The following is a 24428-nucleotide window of genomic DNA, read 5'->3' as shown; positions in this document are numbered from 1 at the left end:
GACTCATGTCTTTTATGAAAAGGTTTTGACTTCATTGTTCACGTGGATGACGGGTTAACGGACGCTGTGAGGCTCAGAGGCTGTAAACGTCAAATGTTACGCAACGCTCCTGAAGGGACTCAACACAAGGCGGGGAGACGCAGACAGACGCAGACAGACGGGGAGACGCAGACAGACGGGGAGACGCAGACAGACGGGGAGACGCAGACAGACGCAGACAGACGGGGAGACGCAGACAGACGGGGAGACGCAGACAGACGCAGACAGACAGATAGACGCAGACAGACGCAGACAGACAGATAGACGCAGACAGACGGGGAGACGCAGACAGACGCAGACAGACAGACAGACGCAGACAGACAGATAGACGCAGACAGACGGGGAGACGCAGACAGACGCAGACAGACGCAGACAGACGCAGACAGACGGGGAGACGCAGACAGACGGGGAGACGCAGACAGACGGGGAGACGCAGACAGACGCAGACAGACGGGGAGACGCAGACAGACGCAGACAGACGGGGAGACGCAGACAGACGGGGAGACGCAGACAGACGCAGACAGACGGGGAGACGCAGACAGACGGGGAGACGCAGACAGACGGGGAGACGCAGACAGACGCAGACAGACGCAGACAGACGGGAGACGCAGACAGACGGGGAGACGCAGACAGACGGGGAGACGCAGACAGACGGGGAGACGCAGACAGACGGGGAGACGCAGACAGACGCAGACAGACGCAGACAGACGCAGACAGACGCAGACAGACGGGGAGACGCAGACAGACGGGGAGACGCAGACAGACGGGGAGACGCAGACAGACGCAGACAGACGGGGAGACGCAGACAGACGCAGACAGACGGGGAGACGCAGACAGACGCAGACAGACGGGGAGACACAGACAGACGCAGACAGACGGGGAGACGCAGACAGACACAGACAGACAGATAGACGCAGACAGACGCAGACAGACAGATAGACGCAGACAGACGGGGAGACGCAGACAGACGCAGACAGACAGACAGACGCAGACAGACAGATAGACGCAGACAGACGGGGAGACGCAGACAGACGGGGAGACGCAGACAGACGGGGAGACGCAGACAGACGCAGACAGACGCAGACAGACGCAGACAGACGGGGAGACGCAGACAGACGGGGAGACGCAGACAGATGGGGAGACGCAGACAGACGGGGAGACGCAGACAGACGGGGAGACGCAGACAGACGGGGAGACGCAGACAGACGCAGACAGACGGGGAGACGCAGACAGACGGGGAGACGCAGACAGACGCAGACAGACGGGGAGACGCAGACAGACGGGGAGACGCAGACAGACGCAGACAGACGGGGAGACGCAGACAGACGGGGAGACGCAGACAGACGCAGACAGACGCAGACAGACGGGAGACGCAGACAGACGGGGAGACGCAGACAGACGGGGAGACGCAGACAGACGCAGACAGACGGGGAGACGCAGACAGACAGATAGACGCAGACAGACGGGGAGACGCAGACAGACGCAGACAGACAGACAGACGCAGACAGACAGATAGACGCAGACAGACGGGGAGACGCAGACAGACGGGGAGACGCAGACAGACGGGGAGACGCAGACAGACGCAGACAGACGCAGACAGACGCAGACAGACGGGGAGACGCAGACAGACGCAGACAGACGCAGACAGACGGGGAGACGCAGACAGACGCAGACAGACGCAGACAGACGCAGACAGACGGGGAGACGCAGACAGACGGGGAGACGCAGACAGACGGGGAGACGCAGACAGACGGGGAGACGCAGACAGACGCAGACAGACGGGGAGACGCAGACAGACGGGGAGACGCAGACAGACACAGACAGACGGGGAGACGCAGACAGACGGGGAGACGCAGACAGACGCAGACAGACGGGGAGACACAGACAGACGCAGACAGACGGGGAGACGCAGACAGACGGGGAGACGCAGACAGACGGGGAGACGCAGACAGACGGGGAGACGCAGACAGACGCAGACAGACAGATAGACGCAGACAGACGCAGACAGACGCAGACAGACAGACAGACGCAGACAGACGGGGAGACGCAGACAGACGCAGACAGACAGATAGACGCAGACAGACGCAGACAGACAGACAGACGCAGACAGACGGGGAGACGCAGACAGACGCAGACAGACAGATAGACGCAGACAGACGCAGACAGACAGACAGACGCAGACAGACAGATAGACGCAGACAGACGCAGACAGACAGACAGACGCAGACAGACAGATAGACGCAGACAGACGCAGACAGACAGACAGACGCAGACAGACGGGGAGACGCAGACAGACAGACAGACGCAGACAGACAGACAGATAGACGCAGACAGACGGGGAGACGCAGACAGACAGACAGACGCAGACAGACAGACAGACAGATGCAGACAGACAGACAGATGCAGACAGACGCAGACAGGTGCAGACAGACAGACAGACAGACAGACGCAGACAGACAGACGCAGACAGACAGACGCAGACAGACAGACGCAGACAGACAGACAGACAGACAGACAGACGCAGACAGACAGACAGACAGACAGGGAGACGCAGACAGACAGACAGACAGACAGACGCAGACAGACAGGGAGACGCAGACAGACAGGCTTCCTCCACTAGAGCCCATAACGTGAAGAAGACTGAGAGTTTACCGGCAACCGGTCACGCCGATCCTTTATTTTTAAACCTCTAGAGATGTGTGGGTCATGATTTAAGTGATGCTTCACACACACACATTACGGAACACCCACCCACACACACACACACACACACACACACGCCATTACACACACCTGCACTTACTTGGAGAGCTTTTACGGCGCGGTGTGAAGTAGCTCAATGGAAGGGTTTGTGCTGCTGTAATATCTCCCCTTGCTCAACAAGGGGGAGGAGAGGATGTGTGTGTGTGTGTGTATACGTGTGTGTGTGTGTGTGTGTGTGTGTGGGAGTAAACGCTTGTCACAACTACCTCTGAATGATACTGCTGTGTCAGAGTGGACGTGGGGTTCTCTGACTTTTTGTTAAAGGTTCAATCTGTTTTTAGTCCATAGTAACGGGTACATAAGTGTCTCCCAGCGGTCGGTCTGTTCTCCCACTTTCCTTTCTTTCTATTTGCCGTTTTTTCTTGACATTCGGAGCAAGATTTAAGTCAATTTCATTGTTTAAAGTCAGATTTTAAAAAGATATTAGAAGACGATAATAATCATTTTTGTTTTGCTGTGATGTCCAAATTAAATGCTTAACCTAAAGAGCATTTGTATTTCTCTGTAATCAAAATAGAAACTTCAAAATCCCTGATAAGAAAAACTGTAAATATTGAACTCCAGCGATAAAAGCAATCACACTTCCATCTGTGCCTGACCTCATCAGGATGAGTTTGTTTCTTTCCCTCCGGGAGAAGAAAGTGGGACTTGATCATAAACTGGGACAGGCGTTCTCACCGGACACCCGGCGATGAGGTCGCTGGCCCGGAGGTCCTCGCCGTGCCGCTGAGCGTGTCTCAGGATGGAGAGGGCGGAGTCGGAGGCGGGGTTTATCCCTCCCAGCTCTTCCAGGGCCTCGCAGTACTGCTCCAGTCTCTGAGTGGGAGCCAGGAGGCAGTGAGGGAAGGACAGGGGGGAGAGGGGGGAGGCTGGGGGAAGTTTGGACTGAAGGAGGGAGGAGAGAAGGAGGTGATGAGAGAGGAGAGAGAAGAGGAGTGGAGGAGAGAGAGGAGAGAGGACGTGAGGAGGAGAGAGGAGAGGAGGGGAGGAGAGAGGACAGAGGAGAGAGGAGGAGAGAGGGAAGAGGAGAGAGGAGGAGAGAGGGAAGAGGAGAGAGGAAAGAGAAGAGAGAGGAGGAGATGCAAGAGCAGTGAGGAGGAGAGAGGGGAGAGGAAAAAGGAGAGGAGAGGAGAAAGGAGAGGAACGAGGAGACAGGAGAGAGGTGAGGAGGCAAGGTGAGGAGAGGATGAGAGGAGGCAAGGAGATGAGGGGAGAGGAGAAGAGGAGGAGAGAGGAGGTGAGGAGAGACGAGGGGAGAAGAGAGGGGGAGAGAGAAGAGAGAGGACGTGAGGAGAAGAGAGGAGAGAAGGGGAGGGGGATAGGGGAGGGGAGGAGAGAGGACAGAGGAGAGAGGAGAGGATGAGAGAGGGAAGGGAGAGAGGACGTGAGGAGGAGAGAGGACAGAAGAGAGAGGACAGAGGAGAGGAGGAGAGGCAAGAGCAATGATGAGACGAGAGGAGAGAGGAGAGAGGAAAAGGAGAGGAGAGGAGAAAGGAGAGGAACGAGGAGACAGGAAAGGAGGGAGGAGATAGGAGAGAGGTGAGGAGGCAAGGTGAGGAGAGGATGAGAGGAGGAGAGATGAGGCAAGGAGATGAGAGGAGAGGAGAAGAGGAGGAGAGAGGAAGTGAGGAGAAACGAGGGGAGAAGAGAGGGGAGGGGGGGAGAGAGAAGAGGAGTGGAGGAAAGAGAGGAGAGAGGACGTGAGGAGGAGAGAAGAGAGGAGGGGAGGGGGGGAGGGGAGGGGAGGAGAGAGGACAGAGGAGAGAGGGAAGAGGAGAGAGGGAAGAGGAGAGAGGGAAGAGGAGAGGCAAGAGCAATGATGAGGAGAGAGGAGAGAGGAGAGGAGAAAGGAGAGGAACAAGGAGACAGGAGAGGAGGGAGGAGACAGGAGAGGTGAGGAGGCAAGGTGAGGAGAGGATGAGAGGAGGAGAGATGCAAGGAGATGATGCAAGGAGATGAGAGGAGAAGAGGAGGAGAGAGGAGAGGAGGAAGAGGACACTGTCTCTTATGGCGTCTCAACATCATATCAGACTATAAATGGCCGTAAACAGCACAGAAGTAGCATCACACACACAGAGCAGCCTCAGAAGCTTCCTCTGCATTGTGAAGTAAACCAGTGAATTATGTCAGACACATTCAAGAAGAAAATATGTTTGTGTGAAAAGTAAATGTTCTCACGTAAATGGCAACTGAAAAAAAAAAAACGTAGTTTTTAGGTACAAAAATAAATACACGATTTATGAATTAACACTGGTTATGTTTGCATAGCTAATTGTTTTAACAATATAAATGACACATCACACATAAAAAACGAAAATCCTCTTCTACTTTTGGTGGAGAGCTCCTTTAGTTAAACTCAGGATAGTTTTGGTCATTTCATCTTGAAGAGACTGGATTTCTCAACACAGTACAAACACAGCGGTGTGTTTCCGAGTGGGATCCGTTCCCTCGTCCACGTGGCCACAGGTGCCGTTCCCGTCTTCATCCTCGTAACAGACTTTACCGCCGTCCCCAGATTGATGGCCCATCATCGCCTCCATCACGATAACCATAAACCCTCCTGCTGCCATAAACCACAAGCTGTTCAAGCTCTTTTTCCTTCTTCTTTTTAAACGCACGTCGCCCCCTGCTGGCCGCGTCCTGGAAGTGCTCCTTCACTCCACAACCTGAACGGGATCCGGAGCGCCGTGATCTCTCCCTGTAACGTCCTCTTGGTAATCTCACGATGACGTCGCTGCATTAGTTTTAGTTAATTGTAGCGTGCGCGCTCAAATTACTTTCTCTATAATCCGCCTTTAATTGGCTTTTCTAGTGTCCATTAAACATATAATTAGCTTTACTGTACAGTATACTGCTCCTTTTTTTAAATTGCAGCAACCCTTGAACAAAGCAACTTTAATTGCTTTGTGCTTGTGATGTGCCCCAAAATTACTCAAAATTACTCATAATGATGTTCTCCAATGTGGGTTAACAAGATTTTCTAAAAGGAAAATAACCAAATAAAACGTTATGACCCTCTGATTGTGTGTTTAGATCATCTGTGAGGACACAGGGTGCTTTCTTTAGTTGACGGTGGAAAAGCAGGAGCAACTGGTTGACCTCCTCAGATAGTGGACGCTTTAGATATTCATGCTTTAATGAGTCTGCAGCTCACCTTGAAGAAGTCCACAGCCTGAGTGACCAGCGCAGAGTCCAGTTCTGGTTTATTCCTGATGTAGTGGGAGTACTGGAGAAACTGCTCCCGCTGAGTGGGAGAGAGGAACGGAGAGCGGCTTTTTACTGCCTTTGATCTATAAACCCATCTATATGATATCATATCATATGATGAGGATCAGGAAGTGAGTTCAAAAGGCAAATGATGATATGATTATGACACAACAATGTAATAAATACACACAATTTAATCACTTTAGTCACTTAAATTACTCCAACTTTTACCGCTTTATTACTGTTTATTTATATTACTTGTTTTTTTATTCTATTTTGCTATGTGTTTCTTGCTGCTGTAATCCTGCAATTTCACCACTGCAGGACTAATAAAGGATTATCTTATATAATATATATATATATATATATATATATATATATATATATAAATAGATAATTGAGCTAAAATGTTACAATTAACTTTAACTCTAATAAAAGTTAGTTTTCTACGAAATATAACTAAAATATTGATCGCTGATTGACAGAATTATATTAAACTAAAACTTGACTAAAGAAAATAGGATGATGTCGACTAGAAAAACTAATTAATTTGACACAGGATTAAGACTAAATCAAAAATCTAAACTTACAAAATACATCTAGACATAATTTTATAATGTGGGTGTTACTGTGTTTCTGTAACGCACAGTTGTATGAATGCATAACTGCAATCCATCAGTGGTGTCCAACCTGAGGGTCAGGACCACCCAAAGGGGCCACAGCATTTTTATGTTTCTTATTTCTCATCTAATCCTGGATAGTTTCACCGTAATGAGGGGCTGCCTCTTTAAAGGCTCACGAGACAGACAGGCTGGATCCCAGTCGCCAAAACATCGTAAATAAAGCATAGATTTTCAAAACAATCCGTGTCCTCCTACATTCCTGAACGTACGTATTTGCTGAAGCAGTCCTGTTGCAACAAGCTCTGCACGAGAGCGCCCTCCATGGCCGGGAGCAGGCTCTGCGAGTGGAAGGCGCCGAGGCCGGCCCAGTTGGGGAAGAGGGCGTCGGCCTTGCCCCTGATGGAGGCCGGGGTGTCGGAGAGCTCCAGCAACGGGAGGTAGGTCTCCTCGACGCCCTTCAGGATGGCCACGTACTGCCTCTCCGAGCTCAGCATCCTGCACCAGAGCAGGTACAGTTTACTGCGGAGGGGAAGCCGAAGGAAACAAGGAAACGATGAGCAGAGCAAAACCAACTAGGGAGGAAGAGGCGGAGTGGGAGGGAAGAGGAGGAGGAGGAGATGGCGGCGAGCGATGGCGAGAGATCAAACGAGTTGGTAACGGACCGAATTATCTGAGATTGCATGCCGACTGAGAAAATTGTTCTGAAACTTCTCTTTTATCCTCTCAGCCCGGCCTGCGCTTGATGTCCTTTACAATGTGGGTCTCGCTTCAGAGCTCTCAGCCAACTCAAGCCGTATGAATCAAGAAATAAAATAACAACAATGCACAAAAAAAAAAAAAAAGACTCAAAACGCACCTCTGTGCAGTTGATCCGGCCCGGTCCGTCCCCGTCTCCCTCTCCGTCCTCCCCAGTAGCACGTGTTGCCGTGGCGACCCCGTGTGGTCCGCCACCTCCTTGCTGCTGACTTCCACCCCTCGTATTAAAACCCCTCCCCCTCCCCCTCCTCCTCCTCCCCCTGTGGCCCATCCGGGGATGGCGGCGGCCATGCTGGTGGCGATCACCGGGTCAGCGGCCGCCCGCCTCCCCAGCCAGGACATGGGCGAGCTGCGGCTGGCCCCGCCCACCGGGGACTCGGCCGGTCGGGGGGAGGCCGCGCCTCTGCGGGGCGCGAGCAGCGCCTGGAGGTCAAAGCTCGGGTGGCGCTTCCTGGGCGGCTTCGAAGGCAGCGGGGCCTCGGTGGGCTGAAGGTTGAGAGACATGACGATGTTATCTATCTATCTATCTATCTATCTATCTATCTATCTATCTATCTATCTATCTATCTATCTATATAAAAAAATGACTACAATCTACATTACAATGGACATTTACAGCATGGAGAAGATGACAGCATCCATCAACTACAAAGCAGATTTTTTTTTGGCATATTGGGAAAAATGGACTACTTATGTACCACCCCATCAACCTGATTTAATTTTCATAAATGTACAATAGAGAGTAGATCACTCCCTAGTTCTTTTTGTTCTTTGTTTCATTCTGTTTCTTTTTTGTGGTTTCTTTCATGTTTTTCACCCCTTGTTCTATATAGTTATAACTCAAATGAGCATCTAAAATCTAAAATTGTGCACGTGCAATGTCAATTGTCTGAAAAACATCTGTAAAAGTCTAATTGATGAGAAATATCTCAGATGAATGAAGGTCTGGTGCTTTCTCTCTTCAGAAACATGCAGTGGAAGAGTAACAACTATATTAAAAAGCATCAATGCAAATATTCATCTAGAGCTACTAATAAAAAGAAAAATTACAATTATTATTTCTTTTAAATTTCGAGCAGCTCAATACAAAAAGAAAACCGCTCACGTTCTTCTTCACAGGATTCAGGAGGTTCTGCAGGAACTTCCCTCCTCCGGCTCCGCCCGCCCCTCCTCCCCCGGCTCCCTCCTTCTTGTTCCCCTTCTCCTCTCCGATCTTCAGCGTGGAGCAGGTCTGCGGCCTGAACAGCGACGCCAGGGACCCCCAGGCCTGCAGCCCGCCGTCGCCTCCTCCGGCGCCCAATCCCCAGTCGCCCTCTCCCTCAGGACCCATCAGGTCCCACAGGCTGCTGGCGGACGGCGTCTTGGGCCTCCCCTGGCCCGGATTCTGGGCCCTGTCCGTCTGGAGGAACCGGGGCTTGACCTGCGCCACGGTCCGCTGGTAGCGCTCCACCGTCTGCGTCCAGAGGTCCAGGAGCGCGCCGCCGCCGAGCTCGATGGCTAAGGAACGGGCGTCCTGGAAGCGGGAAGGCGGGATGGGCGGGAGGGAGGCGAGGGGGCAGGTGGAGGAGGGGGTGGAGGAGGTGGAGAAGACGACCTCGCACCACTGGGTGGCCTGCGGGAGAAAGACAAAAACTTGTTTGCCCTGAAGAGGCTTTCAAACGCTCCCGTGTACATATACGGGGCGGCTCCGGTACCTCGGTCAGCGTGGACAGCAGCCTCTGCGTGTTGTCCAGGGTGGTCCAGCAGTCGGACAGGCAGTGGGACATGTCTCTCAGCTTCTCCCGGACCGGGGGAAGTCGGATCTGGACGGCGCTCAAGCCCGCCCAGTCCAGCTCGCACCAGCCCTCCAAGTCGCTGAGCACCGACAGAGTCTCGCTGTGCAGCTCCTAAAAGGAGTCAGGGAGATCCAGTGTGAGGTCTCGGCCTGGAAAAACACCCTCAAGGGTTCATGGTGGAAAGCTTGAAGAGATGCATTGAATGGAATGATGTGGAACATCCTGACAGACTCCTACTTTAGCCACAATAATGACAAACATACCACTGAGCAGCAAAGTGGGCTCAAAACACATCTGCTTACATTCAAATATTGTTATTAACTCCTCAAGTCTTTCAGCCAGAGAACATTACTTTGCCAAACTGTTGTTTAAATGTAATATTTCCAGTTCAGGCCGATGCACCTTTCCCAAAACAGCATCCACTTTGACCACACGTGGTAATCCCGGGATTCAGACCATGACAGGCGGTGGCAGGAAAAGGCCTGACAGTATTTTATTTGAAAGAAGATTTTTATTCTACCACAGACGAGCTTTAAAGGCACTCACTACGCGTTGGAGTGTCATGTGATGACATAACCTTTTAAATGATGCTGATGGGATTACTTTCGTGTCATTCTTGATTCTGCCACCGAACGGCGCCAAACAAAGAGAGTCCTGAATCCTAATCGTGGTGGCTTTAATTTGAAGAATCCTGCTGTGATTTGTGAGCCAGATACATTGAAATAGCGATCACTGTGCATACAAACACACACAGCCATATGCAGATGATTCCATGCTCTAAGAACGGTTGCACACATTCAAATAGATGCAGAGTCACACTCACGTTGGCCGTTTCTCTGAATGTCTTGAATTTCTGCTGTTTGAGCGAGAGTCTGCTGAGAGACAGAGGAGGGTCCTTGTAGGCGTCCAGCTGTGACTGGACTTGCTCAATCTCCTTATCACACTGGGGTATGAGAGAGAGAGGGAGAGAGAGAGGTGAGAGGAGGACACGAGGCCTCTATACTGCACTCGAGGGACAAAGGAGGAGACGAAACACTGGCGTGGAGACTTGTGCATGAAGTGGGAAGAGACGCATCGCATGACTTTAAATCTTATTAGACCTGGGTGATCAAATCAATCAAATTCTATTTTCAGTCATAATTTTGAAAACAAGATAATACAGATGAAACGAGTATTGAGCCTCGTTCCATTTCGCTACGATGAACTCGTTTTCGTCTTCTGTTATAAATCCAGTGTTATAAATCTTTCCTTTGTTACTGAAATATGTTGAATATAGTTTTCCAAAATGTTGAGTATGGATTTTCAGTTGATTGTGGCAGTCCACGAGGACATATTTGGTCTAGTTTATTTTGGTCTAATTTGTTTTTTTAGTTATGATTTGATATATTTAATATCTATGTGGTATCTAAGCGGTTTTCAGTAGTTTACAACGTGACTGATGCAATTTATATAGTCAATATAAGTCAAAGTCTAATTGTGTTAGATAATCCCGATTATGATTTTTACAACGTGATTGATCTAATTCATTTTCAGCTAATGTGTGTTTATTTATCATTCTTAAAACACATTATATAAATAGTATTACATCATATTTATTCATTTTTTACATAAAAAACATGAATTTTCTAAGTCAAAGTGTGTTACATAATCCTGATTATGATTTTTTTTTGCCAAAATCATGAAGCCTTAACTCTAAATATATATATGTATATATATTTTTTTTTTTTCCCCCAGTAGACTGCATTGCTTTGCACATATTGAAACCGTCTTGTTTTGCTAGACACGGGAGTAGAGCGAGTAAACACAGCCGTCAGTAAACACCAGTTTCCATCCCAGCCCTGTTGGGAACAGTGGAGCGGATTGAGGAGGAAAATGTTGTGTAAACTCTGAATTTAATCTTTCATCTAATTTCCGTGGCTAATGGCTAATTTGATAGCGTATACAGTAGTTTAGTTCCTGAGATTTAGCGAGAAGAGACTGAACCACGCTCTTCCTCCCTCGCACACCTTTTCCAGTTTGTCCACCAGCGCCGCCAGTCGTCCCAGAGCCTCCAGGTCGCGACCCCTCTGGTTGGACACTCGGACGAGCCGGTGGAGGGCGTCGTCCACACTGTCGTAGAGTTTAGAGGTCGCGGCGAGAGCAGCCCTGATGGACCAAAGTCAAAAAAAAAGAATTAACAGGCAAATCATCACTCGTGAACAGGAGCGAGGGGGTTATTTTTTTTTGTCTTATTCCAATTTCTGATGACACCAGCGCTGGTTAAACATTTTGGCTGGGAGAAATGATGGAATTATGAAGAACAAAAAAGAGCCTCGCAGACCAACTGCCACGCATAAAAAACAAAATGCGTGGAGGAAAGAAATCAAATCAGCAATCAGCCTCTACTTGTATTTGGCCTCACTCTCGTGCAGACGGAGCCAGAACTCATTACCGGATACAAAGAACAGCGACAAATACTGCAGTCTTTAGATCATCTTTAAGCTGTCGCTGGCCACAAACAAACAAGTCCTCTGTTTGATGTTAAGTTCACATTCCTTTTTCTCCTCCGGCTGGTTTTAAAAAAAAAATGTTGTTGCTGAAAACAAACAACTTCTTTTACGATGAGGAGTATTTTTAACCTGTAACTCATCTTGACAACAAAAACGCACAAAAATCCCTCAATCAAAAACACAAGAGCCGGGAAGGCAAAGGACCTGCAGATGGCTTTCCTGGCCCTGGGGACCGCGCTGCTCGTGTAAGGTGGTGTCTGCACGTCGGAGCATTTGCCCAATTAGAATAGATGTTTGTCATGACGTCTTTGTATTTAAAATAGTCCGACTTCAATAGTAGAATGTATATTCCAGCTGCGTACAGTCTCATTAGCATCATAACAAGAAAAACATATGCAGGTGCACACAATGCTACAGTAAGTAATGAGTCTTTTAATACAACAGTACATATACTGAATATTATTAGACTGTTTTTTTTCACTTATTTTCATGATAATGACCAATTCCTTGTATGAAGATGCATTCACTGGCTGTGGTAATTTTCAGTGTTAAGGTGGCTGCAATACTGTTGCCATGTTTGGACCTATTTGTGAATATAAATACTAAGTTGACCGCCCACAACAACAAGCCGCAGACTTTGCACAAAAAGCAAGAAGGGAAAATAAGAAAAATAAGAAAATGTGAAAACAAAATGGACCAAAAAGGCACCGAAGTTCTAGCACAGCATACACATCCCGGGTACCTGCAGTCTGGCGACTTCTGTGCCAGTCCAGTTGCGCTATTGGTTAATCCGGCGAGCCAAGCCCCGCCCCTTTGCTGTGGTTCCGTTAGCCGTGGGTCGGCCAAGACGCTCGCCATGAGCTGTCTGTGTTTGTCGATGCTCAGCGGAACAGCCTGAAGGAAGAGCAACCTGCTTATTGACCGTTTTCTGTGTCGCGCGTCATCAAACATGGCCGCCGGGGTCGCGTCACACTTTGGTACCTTGATGTCGGCGGGCATGGGCTCAGCGTCCATGGACCGCAGGGCTTCTCCGAGGAGCGCGATGGCGCTCTCGCAGTGCTCCGTCAGACTCTCCAGGCTCTAAAGGGAAAAAGAAATGATAACAAAGTTGGAGTGTGAGATTAGCATTTGATTTAACCATCAAAATGACTAAAACAAACAAAAAAACAGACAAGTAGAGCAGTTCACTGTTCATTGAGAGACGTCAGAGAAAGTGCAGAGGACAGGGAAATGTTTTCATCTGTTTGGATAAAGTAACATAAACTGTCTGCGGGGAAAAAAAAGAAGCCATTAAGAGCCCTTAAAATTCTTCTCAGGCCTCCTCTCCCTTGATTTATCATCCACACCCAGTTCATCACCGGCCACCACCATCCTCTTATCTGTCCTTCCTCCTCTCCAAACTTTTCCTTCTCCCACTCGACTCCCTCCACTTTTCATGGTCCTACTTTAAACACAAAACTAGTAGTAATAGGGACTTAAACTTAACACATGGTGTGTAGTGTATAATATTCAGACTGTGAGGGAATGGCTTAAATAAAATCAAATGAATCAGAACAAAATTTCACAGCCGCATAGATATCAATCTTTAATGTCTGAAGTGATTTCCTGCTCAATTTCCTCAAGCCCACTCCACGGAGTCCGAGTGAAAGATACCATGGAAAAAAGAAGAAAAACAGACCGCTGATGTAGAAAAAAGAAAAGGAATGAATCAGACTTTGTTTTTAAGCAGAGAGAAAGCAGCAGATTCTCACGAGTCTGAAGGCCAGCCAGTCGGAGTGACAGTGGGCGAAGTCTCCGTCCATCTCTTTGGGCAGCTGCTGCTTGTCAACGTGTTGCTGAAGGACCGCCGTTCCTCGCACCACGTGGATCTGGACACGACGGGAGAGGAGGAGAAAAAAAAGAATGAGTGCATTTCGCTAGTTTATCAGCAGGAATAAACATCATTACAAGCAAACAACAAGAAAAAGACAGAGTCCTTTGGGCGGGACCTTTAACATGCAACGGTTTACCATTGCCAAGCTGAAATGCAAAACACATGGCCAGGAAAAAATAAAATCTCTGTGTGAGAAAGTCCTCTGCTGATCAAATGCAAGATATCTGAAGATGTGAAAAACGTATGGAAATAAGGTTAATTTAGATTAAATGTGAACGAGCGATTAGCAAGGGACAGGAAACAAAGCACGGCGTATGAAATGCTATTTGAATTTCAAACATTAACGTATATTCCTGCAGTTATGATGGCCAATGGAGGTTCATTTTGCAAATGTTTTCCCACACACACACACACACACACACACACACACACACACACACACACACACACACAGTTGTTTTGACATGTTTTTATATGTTCCTTCTGGGTGTTCTACCTGCGTTTTAACGTTCCGACATGCAAATAAAAAAGGAATAAAACAAACTGAACCAGGAGGAAATGAACATCGCTGTGTGTGTTTGTGTGTGTTTGCTGGATCATAAACACGCCGCATGTTCTGCATGAGGTCACCTCTACTCCTTCCACATCATGAGAAAGGGACTCCTGCTGCTCTCCCACCAAAACCAGAACAGATCCAAGACCGCCCGGAACCGAAACCTGAAGAAAAACAACACACATGCGCTTGAGCTGCTTCATCGCCACTGCAGGCTAATTAAGAGCAACACAAGCAATCATTTAGCCAAACTTTTTTTTCTCACCTGGAACAATTTAAGAGCAGAGAGGCAGAGGGCGGAGGCCGGAGAGCGTCTGCTGTCCATTAACACCGTGAGACCCTTTTCTTTGGCTGCAGGCCTGATGAGGACAAACAGGAGCAGTAGTGAGACAATAGTTTTATTCTAAAGTGAGAACCTGCTGTGTAAAAAGTAAAGAAGAATGAGAAGAAGAACACACTTACAGTACTGTTAGGGGTTAATCTATATTTTAACATCAACATTAAACTTCCTAATATTTCTTCTTAAACCTGCTGTGGAGCTTTTGTTCAGACTTGTTGTGAGCAACAGCTGACAGGTAGACTGGCAAGCTCTAAGATGTCTGTTACATTGACTTTGAATCAGTTGTGTGATTTGCTCTGCCTCCCGGCACATGCTGCGCTCTCTTAGCCCCGCCTTTTGCTGCATTTGGCCAAGTCAGCAAAAAGCAAGTCAAGTCAAACATAATAATGTAGCACTTTTGGGCTGAACAAGTTTGTAAGCAAGTGGTGCAGAGTATAAATCTGGGACAACATTTTATGGTGTGAAATGAATAAATTGTGCATTTTAAGGTTGGCTACACTGACCAGCCTTAATTCCCTGGAGATGTCTAGAAAATGTATTGTGAAGTCTGAAACATACCAATGACTTATACCTCTGCTTTTCTGATTGGAGGGGCAACAACACAACCTTACCGAGTGATTCTGTGGTAGCAGGCCAAGACCCGGGCCATCTCCTCCTCAGAGAAGCTCTCCTCTGATGCATCGGTCTCTGTGACCACCAGAGCGCGTCCCAGCCTGTCTACTGTGCCTGTGGTCGGGATGATAAAATAAGAGAAAGGTCTAAAACTCTGGGTCTACTATCAGGCTGCAACATTGGTTTATTTGTTTGTATGTACACTGTAAGGTTATCAGTGACGTCCACTTCTATTTGGGATAATCATGTTTGAAGTTTTGGAGTTAGTTCCCATGATGCTTCGGGGGATCCGAGGAGGAAGTAAAACCAGGAAGTAAAAAAGTTGCCATGAGGTCGGTTTGTTAGCTAGCTGAGCTCTGCTGCAGTTTATTAAATCTGCACCATGAAAATTCCTGCCAAGTCTTCTAGTCGCAGTTCCTGTTTGCACTGGACTGTAACCAAAAAAATCCACAGAAACAAAATATGGGAAAATATAAGAAATACTGCACTGATTATGAGGGAAGGTCTAAAGTTGTGTTCTGTTTTATTTTTTCTAGAATATATAAGTGGATTTATGGACGTTTATCCACAATGGTCATCAGAGATAAAGTAAGTCAAACTGAATCTAACAGTATGTATATCATGTATGTTCATATCTGAAGGATTTATGAATAAGAAAACAAAAAGTGAGATTTTTTAGGCAAAATCGTGTTAATCAGACAGTTAGGGGGTCAAGACCTTCTGGCCCTACTCTGTGTACTGGACAACAACAAAGTCACACATCTACAAGACTAACTGGCTCTCAAAGTAGGAGTTTTGAGCTGTATGCTAACTAGCATAACAAACACACAGGCCTGTATGCTAACTAGCATAACAAACACACAGGCCTGAAATAAACTCACCTGTCAACTTGAGCTTCCCTGACTGGAGAAGCTCTGGTACCAGTTCCCTCAGCAGCGGAGGCTCTTTAGATGGAACACCATTTAGTTGGTCGGGACGCGTCTCTCCTGAACCCGCCTCCTCAGAGTGGTTAAGTAAGGATGTGCTTGATTGGCCATTGCAGACAGGCATAGATTCGGCTTCTTTCTCTGTTGAGGGAAACAATAGTGAGAGAAAGTATTCCATGGGGTATTTTAGAGATTTTAGCATCCGATACATTGTCATGCTTCAGACCTGCACTGCTTTTCCTTGGGTCCTCTGTCCCCTCACGAGCTGAAGGCAGCACTCCGTCAGGTTCGTCTGCCTGTTTTCTTTTCTCTGATTGGTTCTCCTCTGTGATTGGCAGCTTTGTCAAAGCAGAGCAGGTGGTGGGACTTGGTTGAGCAGCTTTACCTTGCAGCTTTGATCCCCTCTGGTGTGCACGACCACCAGACCTAGCCCTCCCTTTGGCCCCCTTTCCCTTCCTTTTCCTCCTGAAGACAAAGCACAGGAAGGTATCAATGAGGTACAATGGACAGTTAATGATTTGTATGATTTAAGAAAGGTGTTTGTTTGGACACAATGTCCTTTAGAATGGTTTGGGAGGTGTCTTTTGAACCATTGGTGTCAGGCCTATATGTGTGTAAGTTTGGACGACCTGTACGCAGAGTTTGCACCAAAGTGTTACTGATCTGTACTTTCATACGGAAGTGTGAAAATAAAAAAAAATAAGACGTAGGAGCCATAAGAGATCAGTCTGTACCTTGGCGCTCTGAACCCTGCCGTTTTAACTTCCTTTTCTCTTGGACAAACGCTGTCCTCGGTCTTTCCGTCATCCTTTTCCTCATTCACCTTTGGTTTCGACGAATTCTTCATTTTAGATCCAATGTTTGTATTTTCTCCACTTTCTAAAACTCCAGTGAAGGGTCTCTCTGGTGCGTCTGATGTTGGGGTTGTGGCGTCACTGTCGCCGCTCTGTCGTTTATCTGCATCCTCGAAAACAGAGTCCGAATGAGATCCGTGATCTGAGTGGCCCTCTATGACTTTGCGATTCGTCAAGTCATGGGCAGAACTATCGGCGCTCTCTGAGTCTTTACCCCTGTTGTTGTCTCTGCACGGCTGCGTGAGGCCATTGCTATCTCTCTCCTTGCCCACACCGGGCCTCCTCTCTTTGAGCAGGCTATCCAAATAAGGCCGGTGGCTTTCCAGGCCCTCAGAGTCTCTGCTGGTTTTATCTCCTTCATCAGAGTCGTGGACAGAAGAGGAATAAGACCGCCTCCCTTTGCCAGGTTCAGGGACTGCTGGCGGAGGCTTATGTGGTAAATTGTCACTTTTTGGGGTAACTAAGTCTCTTTTGGCACCAAGGGCAGCTCGAAAGCTTCCTGACCCTTCCACTCTCCCATATCCCCAAGCCCTCCCCTTCCGGAGTTTGATGGCTTTACTCCTCCTGCAGAGAGGCAAAGTCTTGGTCTTATAAATTCCATGCATCTCCAGGTACCTCTGCCTTGTGTCAACCCCTCCATCAGGACCCACTCTGGGCTCCAACAGCTCCACATAGTCCCCGTCCAGCTGCGGGTGCCTCGCTGTCCGCCCGAGCCCATCTTCGCTGCGCCTTCGCCGGGGAAGCGCAGGCTCGGAGTCCAATCTATCTGGTGGTAAACCATCGTCTTCCTCCTCATCCCATGACCAGGAGTCCAGTTCTCCGGAGGACGAGCCCCCCCAGCCCCCGAGGCTGCTGCCCCCCTCACTGGGCAGGCGGTTGGATGTGCTGCCCTCGTGGTTGGACATCAGGCCCAGCTCCTCAGAAGGGTCGTGGATGAATTTTGGGTAGACGACCTCCTTCCACGGAAGTCGAGCCACACCATCACATGTACTGACCAGGCAGGTGTCAAGTCCTCCTCCCACTGTGCAAAGATAAGAGAGGATTAAGTTTCGAGTTCATACGTTTATTGAGGGTATCAATTATGCAAAAAAAGTCCATTCTATGAAAAGAAAGATACCAACATAAGCTACAGAGAAATCACATGTTTAAACTTTAGCTTTAGCTCTACTGTTAGGTTCTTATCACCACCTGCTGACATCCATATATCTCTCTTTTCTCTCGTTGCCTTTCACATGCCATCCTTTGGTCATAAACCAAGTGTCTACTGGCCATCTGTTTCACTTCCCTTGTCTTCTTCACAGTCATACTGGCTAAGCTACAAAGTCTTTATCACTTACACCTAAAAACCAGATTACGAACATAAACCCTCAGTAAACCTTCGTGGATTTTTCCTGACTCTTAACTTGAAATACAGAACAATCTTATAAGTAAGACAGTAATACTAAGATCAGACTTAAAGAAAAGAAAATCCTTTCCTTACGTTCTCTCTTGTGGCCTCGTTCCTTGTTCACGCTGTGCAGCCACTCGGTGGTGAACACAAGGGGGTGCTGTGACTCGGGTACCAGGATTTCCTGAACGGTGCGCCCCCCAGGGGCCAGACACTTCAAGGCCAGCCGGGGGCAGCGTGTAGAGAAGGGCACCACCTGCAGGTAGAAGTCATTACTGCGCAGGATCCTCCAGTCCAGGGTGGAGAGCTGGACAACCACTTTCTCGCCTAAACACAGAGGCCAGCCGGAGTGAAGGAACAAGCAGCCCAGGTACTGAGACTGTGATGACAAGGAGAAGAAAGAACATTTAAAAATGAAACCTTTAACCTGCGTGCTAAGTCTTTAGGTTGCGTATAGTGCGCCGTCTGCCCTTTTTAGAATCCCCTCTTGTCACAAACTATCCTAATTAATGCTCACGCTCAATCCTGCCCCCGCCCCCCGGCCCACATCAGCCAGTTGGAACGAGCCTGCTCGATTGTGTTCGGCAATCAGATGAGTCGAATTTCTAGAACTGATAACGCACCAGTCAACACTATTCACTCGCTCGACTGGCCAGAAGCCAGTGCCACACGCACAAATGTCAGCCATGTGACTCGCGCTGTTATTTTTCCAACGTGTAAAACCGCTTAGCTGGCATGACATAGTGAGAAGACTCTGGATAGTTAGAGTGAGTCAGATAGAAACATGCAGAGGCCCACAGCAGCCAGCCGCTGTGAAACCAGCCCACTCTTTCATGAGCGGAAAACACACAAAGCAGCTCTATAAGACTAAGAAAATCAATCTAAATCCAGTGCATTTAACAACACGGGTCTAAATATAGAAAATCCCACAAGGAGGCATTAACTCGAAAGCTCTCTGAATCTAGGTGAAGGAGAGAAGGCCCCGAGTGTGATCCCCTGCACCGTCAACTGATTAATTTATAAAAAACACCTTATTCCAAACGCTGTTCTCAACTTAATCAATCCTCTTTCAGCCCCCTCTCTTTCTCTCTCCTGCAATCTAAAGGTATAAAGGTCCTCCAGAAGAACTGGAGGACTCTGTGCCGTTACCAGTCACGTCTAAATCGACTGATTCGGGTCTGCTCTCTCCGTGCCCTCCAGACTCACGAGACGTGATCAAATTATGTTCCTTATTCGACCTGTCCTCCATCTTACCCCTGTCTCTTATTATATCCCCCACCCCCCCATTTAAGTCTTGTTTCTCGCCTGTTCTCTTGCCGGGGAAAGTTCTGGGGCAAGTGTGGGTGGATATTAGTATTTTTCTTTTTTAAATCACATGTGACTTTTCCTCTTCTAAAACTATTTTTTTCTGTTTTTGAGCCAGACCACATTCTGTAACTCCTCTGGCCCTCCTCCATCCTCCTACTTATCCATGAGAGTACCCCAGTGTTTGCTCCCTCTTTCACAAAAAATCCTCAATCAGTCTACTATAGTCTATAACCTCCCGCATCTTCTGTTTTTCGGACTCGCACGCACGCACGTGCGCACACATGCAGGCCCTGTGAATGAAAGCCTCGTTCATTTTTCCCATTCGGTTCCCACCACATCACTCTCTCTTTCTCACAGCAGAAACACACTCGCATATGGAAGGCATTATTGTCATGACTCATAGTCTAACTCCCGTCCCGCTCCACTCGGCGACAATGAAAACAAAGTTTGCTAAAAAATGCCTGCGTGTGTGTGCGCGCAAGTCTAGGAAAACTGTAAAGGGAAATATGAGACAGTTCTGAGCCTCTGAGTTTGTGCTAAACAGTGTGTGTTTATCTTTGTGTGTGTGTGTGCTTTGGAAAGTTAAATAAGAGGAATGCTGTTCAGTGTAAACCTCATGGCTTTGAGTTAAGTATAAGTTGCATCTCATGTGTCTATCTTGTGTTGTGCGAGTGATGTGAGGCCACCAAGTGGAAGTTGACTTACTGTTTACATGCATTCGCTTTTTGCATGCTGGACGCTGAAAAGTACAACCAGAGCTCTTTTATTCATGCTTAATTTCGCTGTATTTCATTCATCTGTCAATTCAGTGGAGCCTCCAAGGCAGGAAACCACCTCTTTTGTCCACGGGTCACGGCGGCTGCTAAATCTCAAATTTCACCAGCCACTTTCTCAAATTTTTTCGGCCGGCTAGAGTTTTAGAGCAGACTCGACCCTCCACTGTGTAGTGAGGAAATGCTACAGGTTCACACATGTGTCCGATTATAAAAGCCTTGAACTTTTCTTTGCACCGGTGTCTTCATGTTACTGACATGCCACTCTGAAGACCTGACACTTTGATTCAGGGCACACACATGAGGACCTGACACTGACATGGACTCGACTGCTGTCTACAGTCTTAACTCACACTTATTTGAGTGTTATTTCAAGTTGTTGTTTAAAGTTATTCAAGTCAAGTTTTTTCCTGATAAATTCCCGCCAATGATCCCAATAGTCATTCTTCTCAGACTTGTGACCTTAAGGAACCTTAATAAAAAGGGGAAGTCTTACGAAGACTTTTGGAACTCACTTCACCAAAGACTAGTCTTGAGACTTGACTTGGACTTGTTCCTGAAGGACTTGAAACTTTCCCTGTTGAGACCTAAAACTGACCTGAAAGACTTAAAAACAAGTAAAGCCTTAAAGTTACTACAATAAACTTTCATTTCGTGTTGATTCTGGCGGCCCCTGTGGACGAAAGCGGTAGTGTTTCCGAACACCAGGGCCCATTTTTAGAAAACCTCTCATTTTACTGCATCAGGGTCTGACGGTCCTGGTTCTGGTTGTCCCGTACCACCCATAGCCTCCAGAATCAAGAATAACTATAGAAATAGCCAATCTTCTCACTGATTGTCTTGTTTATGTATGTAGTCCATATAGATGCATTAGTATTGAGACAGTTAAAAGTTCCTCGTAATAACCTTAAGAACATGTGGGACTTGACTTTGGCACACGCACAACACACATCAAAAAGCTAACAGTTGACAGACTTCCCACACTACACTCTCTTGCGTTTGACAGCTGATTCTGCTTCTGATTATACAGCTATGTGTGTGTTCTCGTCTGCAGTGTTTGCAATTTGGAACTCACGCAGGCGTGCTGCTGGAGTTTGTGCAGGAGGTGCTTGGCAGGAACGAAGTAGTCCAGGAGGTAGCGAAGACTGTCGTGTTGATAGGTTGACTCCAGGACTGAAAAGACCTGAACAGATGTGCCAAAAGGGAGCAAAAATACTCGAGTGAATACGGGTGTATTCGTGCATTTGGTGGATTAGATCAACAAAACAAAAAGCGGTATACTTCATATATCGTTCATGTCTGTGGAAAACCATTCTTCCCTCTCATGAACTAAGAGCAGCCTTGGTTTCAGCCGCCTATACATGCATTTTTGAGCGTATCAAATGGATTTTTTTTTGGAGGAATTCCCTCAACCCAGACGGCAAGTAATCAGAAAGGCTGCTTCCTTTTATCCATTGTATTTCATCAAGTCATCAAGCAGCTGTTTATATCATAACGAAGACATTGGATTTGAAGCTATGTGGAAACAACTTGGAACCAACCAATTGTGAAATTCCTATAAATTCCAATGAAGAATGGCCCAAAAGCTTCAGCTCAAAGGCCCCTTTGTGTATGAGCTAAGCACTAAAAATAAATGTGACTTTGGCATACTGTATTGCTAAGTTGTAGAGCAGGGGTAGCCCATCCTGTGGTTACCCCAATGAGCCACCCCCAATGAGCCACCCCCCAATGAGCCAACCTCCTAATGAGCCAACCCCCCCAATGAGCCCCCAATGAGCCAACCCCCCCAATTGAGCCCCCTAATGAGCCAACCCCCCAATGAGCCCCCAATGAGCCAACCCCCTAATGAGCCAACCCCCCCAATGAGCCCCCCAATGAGCCAACCCCCCAATGAGCCGCCCACTCTAAAATGAGCATTAACCGCTTGTAGTTTGGTCTAAAAATAGTCTTAATTGTTTTGTTTTGTGGTTGATGTTTTCTCTTGAAACATCGAAAAAAGAATTTAGGTTATATGGCGTTTTTTTTAACGAGCACTAGCGTCGCCTTTCAGTGGTTCCCAATGAGGAGAGGGTGTGCGGCGGCCAAGAGAAGCTACACCCTAGTGTCATTTTTTTCACGGCACTCCGACGATACTTTTCTTGCAAGGAAAGAGCTGGTGTTGTTACTGTCGGACCCTTTTTCAGGCAACCAGTCACACATCAGACGGAGCGGGACTCTCCACCCTGGTGACAAAAAGGTTCTACCAGAGAATAGACTTGCAATGACTTTCAAACAACCCAATTATTGGGATTAATAGCGAAACATTTCAACTTGCATGTTTAATCATATATTTCTGTTTTCCTATGATGACTTAGTAAATAATAATGAACGTAGACAGATAGTATCCTGATATATGTTGCCTATTAAATGCATAACATTCATTATTCAAAAGAAAAAACAAGCAAAATTGTATTATTTATTACAGTATTGAAGTAGCCCTTCATATTACTCTCTACTCTACAGGTAACTCACAGTCTCAAACATATATGTGACCCCATATTACAGCCCACAAAGAGTCCCCATGATGCACCTAAAAGAGAATGCCAGTTCTGTCCAGCTGACACAGGCTTTGACTTAAAAGCAGAACTGGAGCGCGGCTTTTGGTGAAAACGAGTCATGTGAAGCTCCTGTTGGGAGGAAGAGGGTTCGGCTATAACTGGCCAGCTGGCTGGGTTTTGTTTGTGTTGGCTTCTAGCAGCAGTTGATATCCAGGAAAAGCAACGCTATCTGCACATAACATCGCCTTGACCACATACTCCAACGCCACCCTATCAGTTAATTGAATCAGCATTATTTGTATTTCCCTGTTTATTGCTTTGCAGATGTGAGACTGCAAACAAAAAAGTGTGTGTGTGAGATATACCTGGGAGAGGAGGGGTGGTGCTGTGCTCTCAAAAGGAGGGTAAAGCGACGAGAGCGCCCCCTGCACACAATCCTCCATCGCCTCCGAGCCCTGAGAGAGACACAAAAGGTGGTAAGAAAGGGTTAATTCCATAACCGGACGCTGAATCAACTGTGATGTCTGTGTTTGTGTTTAACAGCCGGGTTGTCTCGCTTTTTGCTGACACACACACACACACACACACAGACAAATATACACCCACATTCTACTTTCAACTTCCTGTTGTACGGCCTGGGGAGTGTCAAACATTTCCTCCAAGGCCCAGTTAATGTATAAGAACCCCAAGAACAAAAGAGTCAAATCACTGCAACATGTTAACTCCCCCCACACACACACACACACACACAGTGTTTATTTTTCGACATGTACCGTTGGCATGGCGACCCCCAACTTTTTCTCTCTCTCCCAACGTCTCTCTTTCACTCTCTCTCCCTTCACATTTCCTCTCAAAAGTCCCCTCTCTGCTTCTCTTCCTGCCTTTTTTCACTTTTTCCCCACTTTCTTTGTTTCACCTCCATCCGACTATCTGAACGTCATCTGACAACAATTACGTTGGGATTCTCCTCAACAGACGGCATATTGTCCCGAGTAACTACAACAACCGAGGGGATGGATGGAAAGCCGTGCATGGGGAAAAAAAATAAAACAACCCAGAATGGGAGAACAGAGTGTACGGAAAAAGAAAAGTGCGGCTAGAGCGAGAGAAGCCAGGAGGGAATGAGCTGGTGGCGGTTTATGGAAGAAGATGGAGCTTCAACCATATTGAACATAATGTTTTGGGCTGGTTTTTGTACACAGATGGGTTTGTGGTCGGCCAGAGGACAAGATGAGTATTACAAGAAAAGCACCGTCTCCAATTTACGCCTGAAATGCTTTAAAAAAATGAATTCAACGTATCAAATAAGCAAAGAAATGTGTGTTTTGACCCACATTTGGAAAGGAGAGAGAGATAAAAATGGAAATGTAGGCACAGATGAGGGAAAGATGTTGGAACGTCTGAGACTCACAACCAGAGCAAGACACATAAAGAAAAAGCCACATCAGATCTACAAATCTGGTTGGAGAGCCGGACCGCTGAGGTTGCTCTGGGTCACTCGCATCAGATGTTCGGTTCTGTTTCCTTTCCCGCTCTCTTGGCTGCGAGGCAAATGTTTTAAGTGTGACTTCAGCCTCTGTGGCACGGGGCCGCAACAGTGGCACCGACGGGCC

At 47.5% G+C, this 24428-nt stretch overlaps 1 protein-coding gene across 1 annotated transcript in view; it reads right to left on the bottom strand.

Moving 5' to 3' along the window:
* The window catches only part of arhgef40 (Rho guanine nucleotide exchange factor (GEF) 40), a gene marked incomplete at both ends in the record, with an annotated part of 27740 nt that extends 4143 nt beyond the window's left edge, over positions 1 to 23597 (bottom strand). Inside the window, 21 exons of the mRNA XM_079215817.1 lie at positions 3481 to 3687; positions 5957 to 6046; positions 6902 to 7151; positions 7489 to 7874; positions 8494 to 9000; positions 9083 to 9274; positions 9987 to 10106; positions 11170 to 11308; positions 12395 to 12546; positions 12634 to 12732; positions 13404 to 13520; positions 14156 to 14242; positions 14344 to 14437; positions 15030 to 15144; positions 15912 to 16097; positions 16183 to 16421; positions 16691 to 17831; positions 18291 to 18576; positions 21354 to 21461; positions 23181 to 23270; positions 23589 to 23597. Of these exons, the coding sequence (XP_079071943.1) occupies positions 3481 to 3687; positions 5957 to 6046; positions 6902 to 7151; positions 7489 to 7874; positions 8494 to 9000; positions 9083 to 9274; positions 9987 to 10106; positions 11170 to 11308; positions 12395 to 12546; positions 12634 to 12732; positions 13404 to 13520; positions 14156 to 14242; positions 14344 to 14437; positions 15030 to 15144; positions 15912 to 16097; positions 16183 to 16421; positions 16691 to 17831; positions 18291 to 18576; positions 21354 to 21461; positions 23181 to 23270; positions 23589 to 23597 (4614 nt within the window). The remainder of the gene's footprint in view (positions 1 to 3480; positions 3688 to 5956; positions 6047 to 6901; positions 7152 to 7488; positions 7875 to 8493; positions 9001 to 9082; positions 9275 to 9986; positions 10107 to 11169; positions 11309 to 12394; positions 12547 to 12633; positions 12733 to 13403; positions 13521 to 14155; positions 14243 to 14343; positions 14438 to 15029; positions 15145 to 15911; positions 16098 to 16182; positions 16422 to 16690; positions 17832 to 18290; positions 18577 to 21353; positions 21462 to 23180; positions 23271 to 23588) is intronic.
* Positions 23598 to 24428: the final 831 nt, after the last annotated feature.

This window comes from Taurulus bubalis (assembly GCF_910589615.1).
Source record: "Taurulus bubalis genome assembly, chromosome: 3".
Lineage (NCBI taxonomy): Eukaryota > Metazoa > Chordata > Actinopteri > Perciformes > Cottidae > Taurulus > Taurulus bubalis.
The sequence above is the reverse complement of the archived record's forward strand: the minus strand, read 5'-3'. Positions and strand labels throughout refer to the sequence as shown.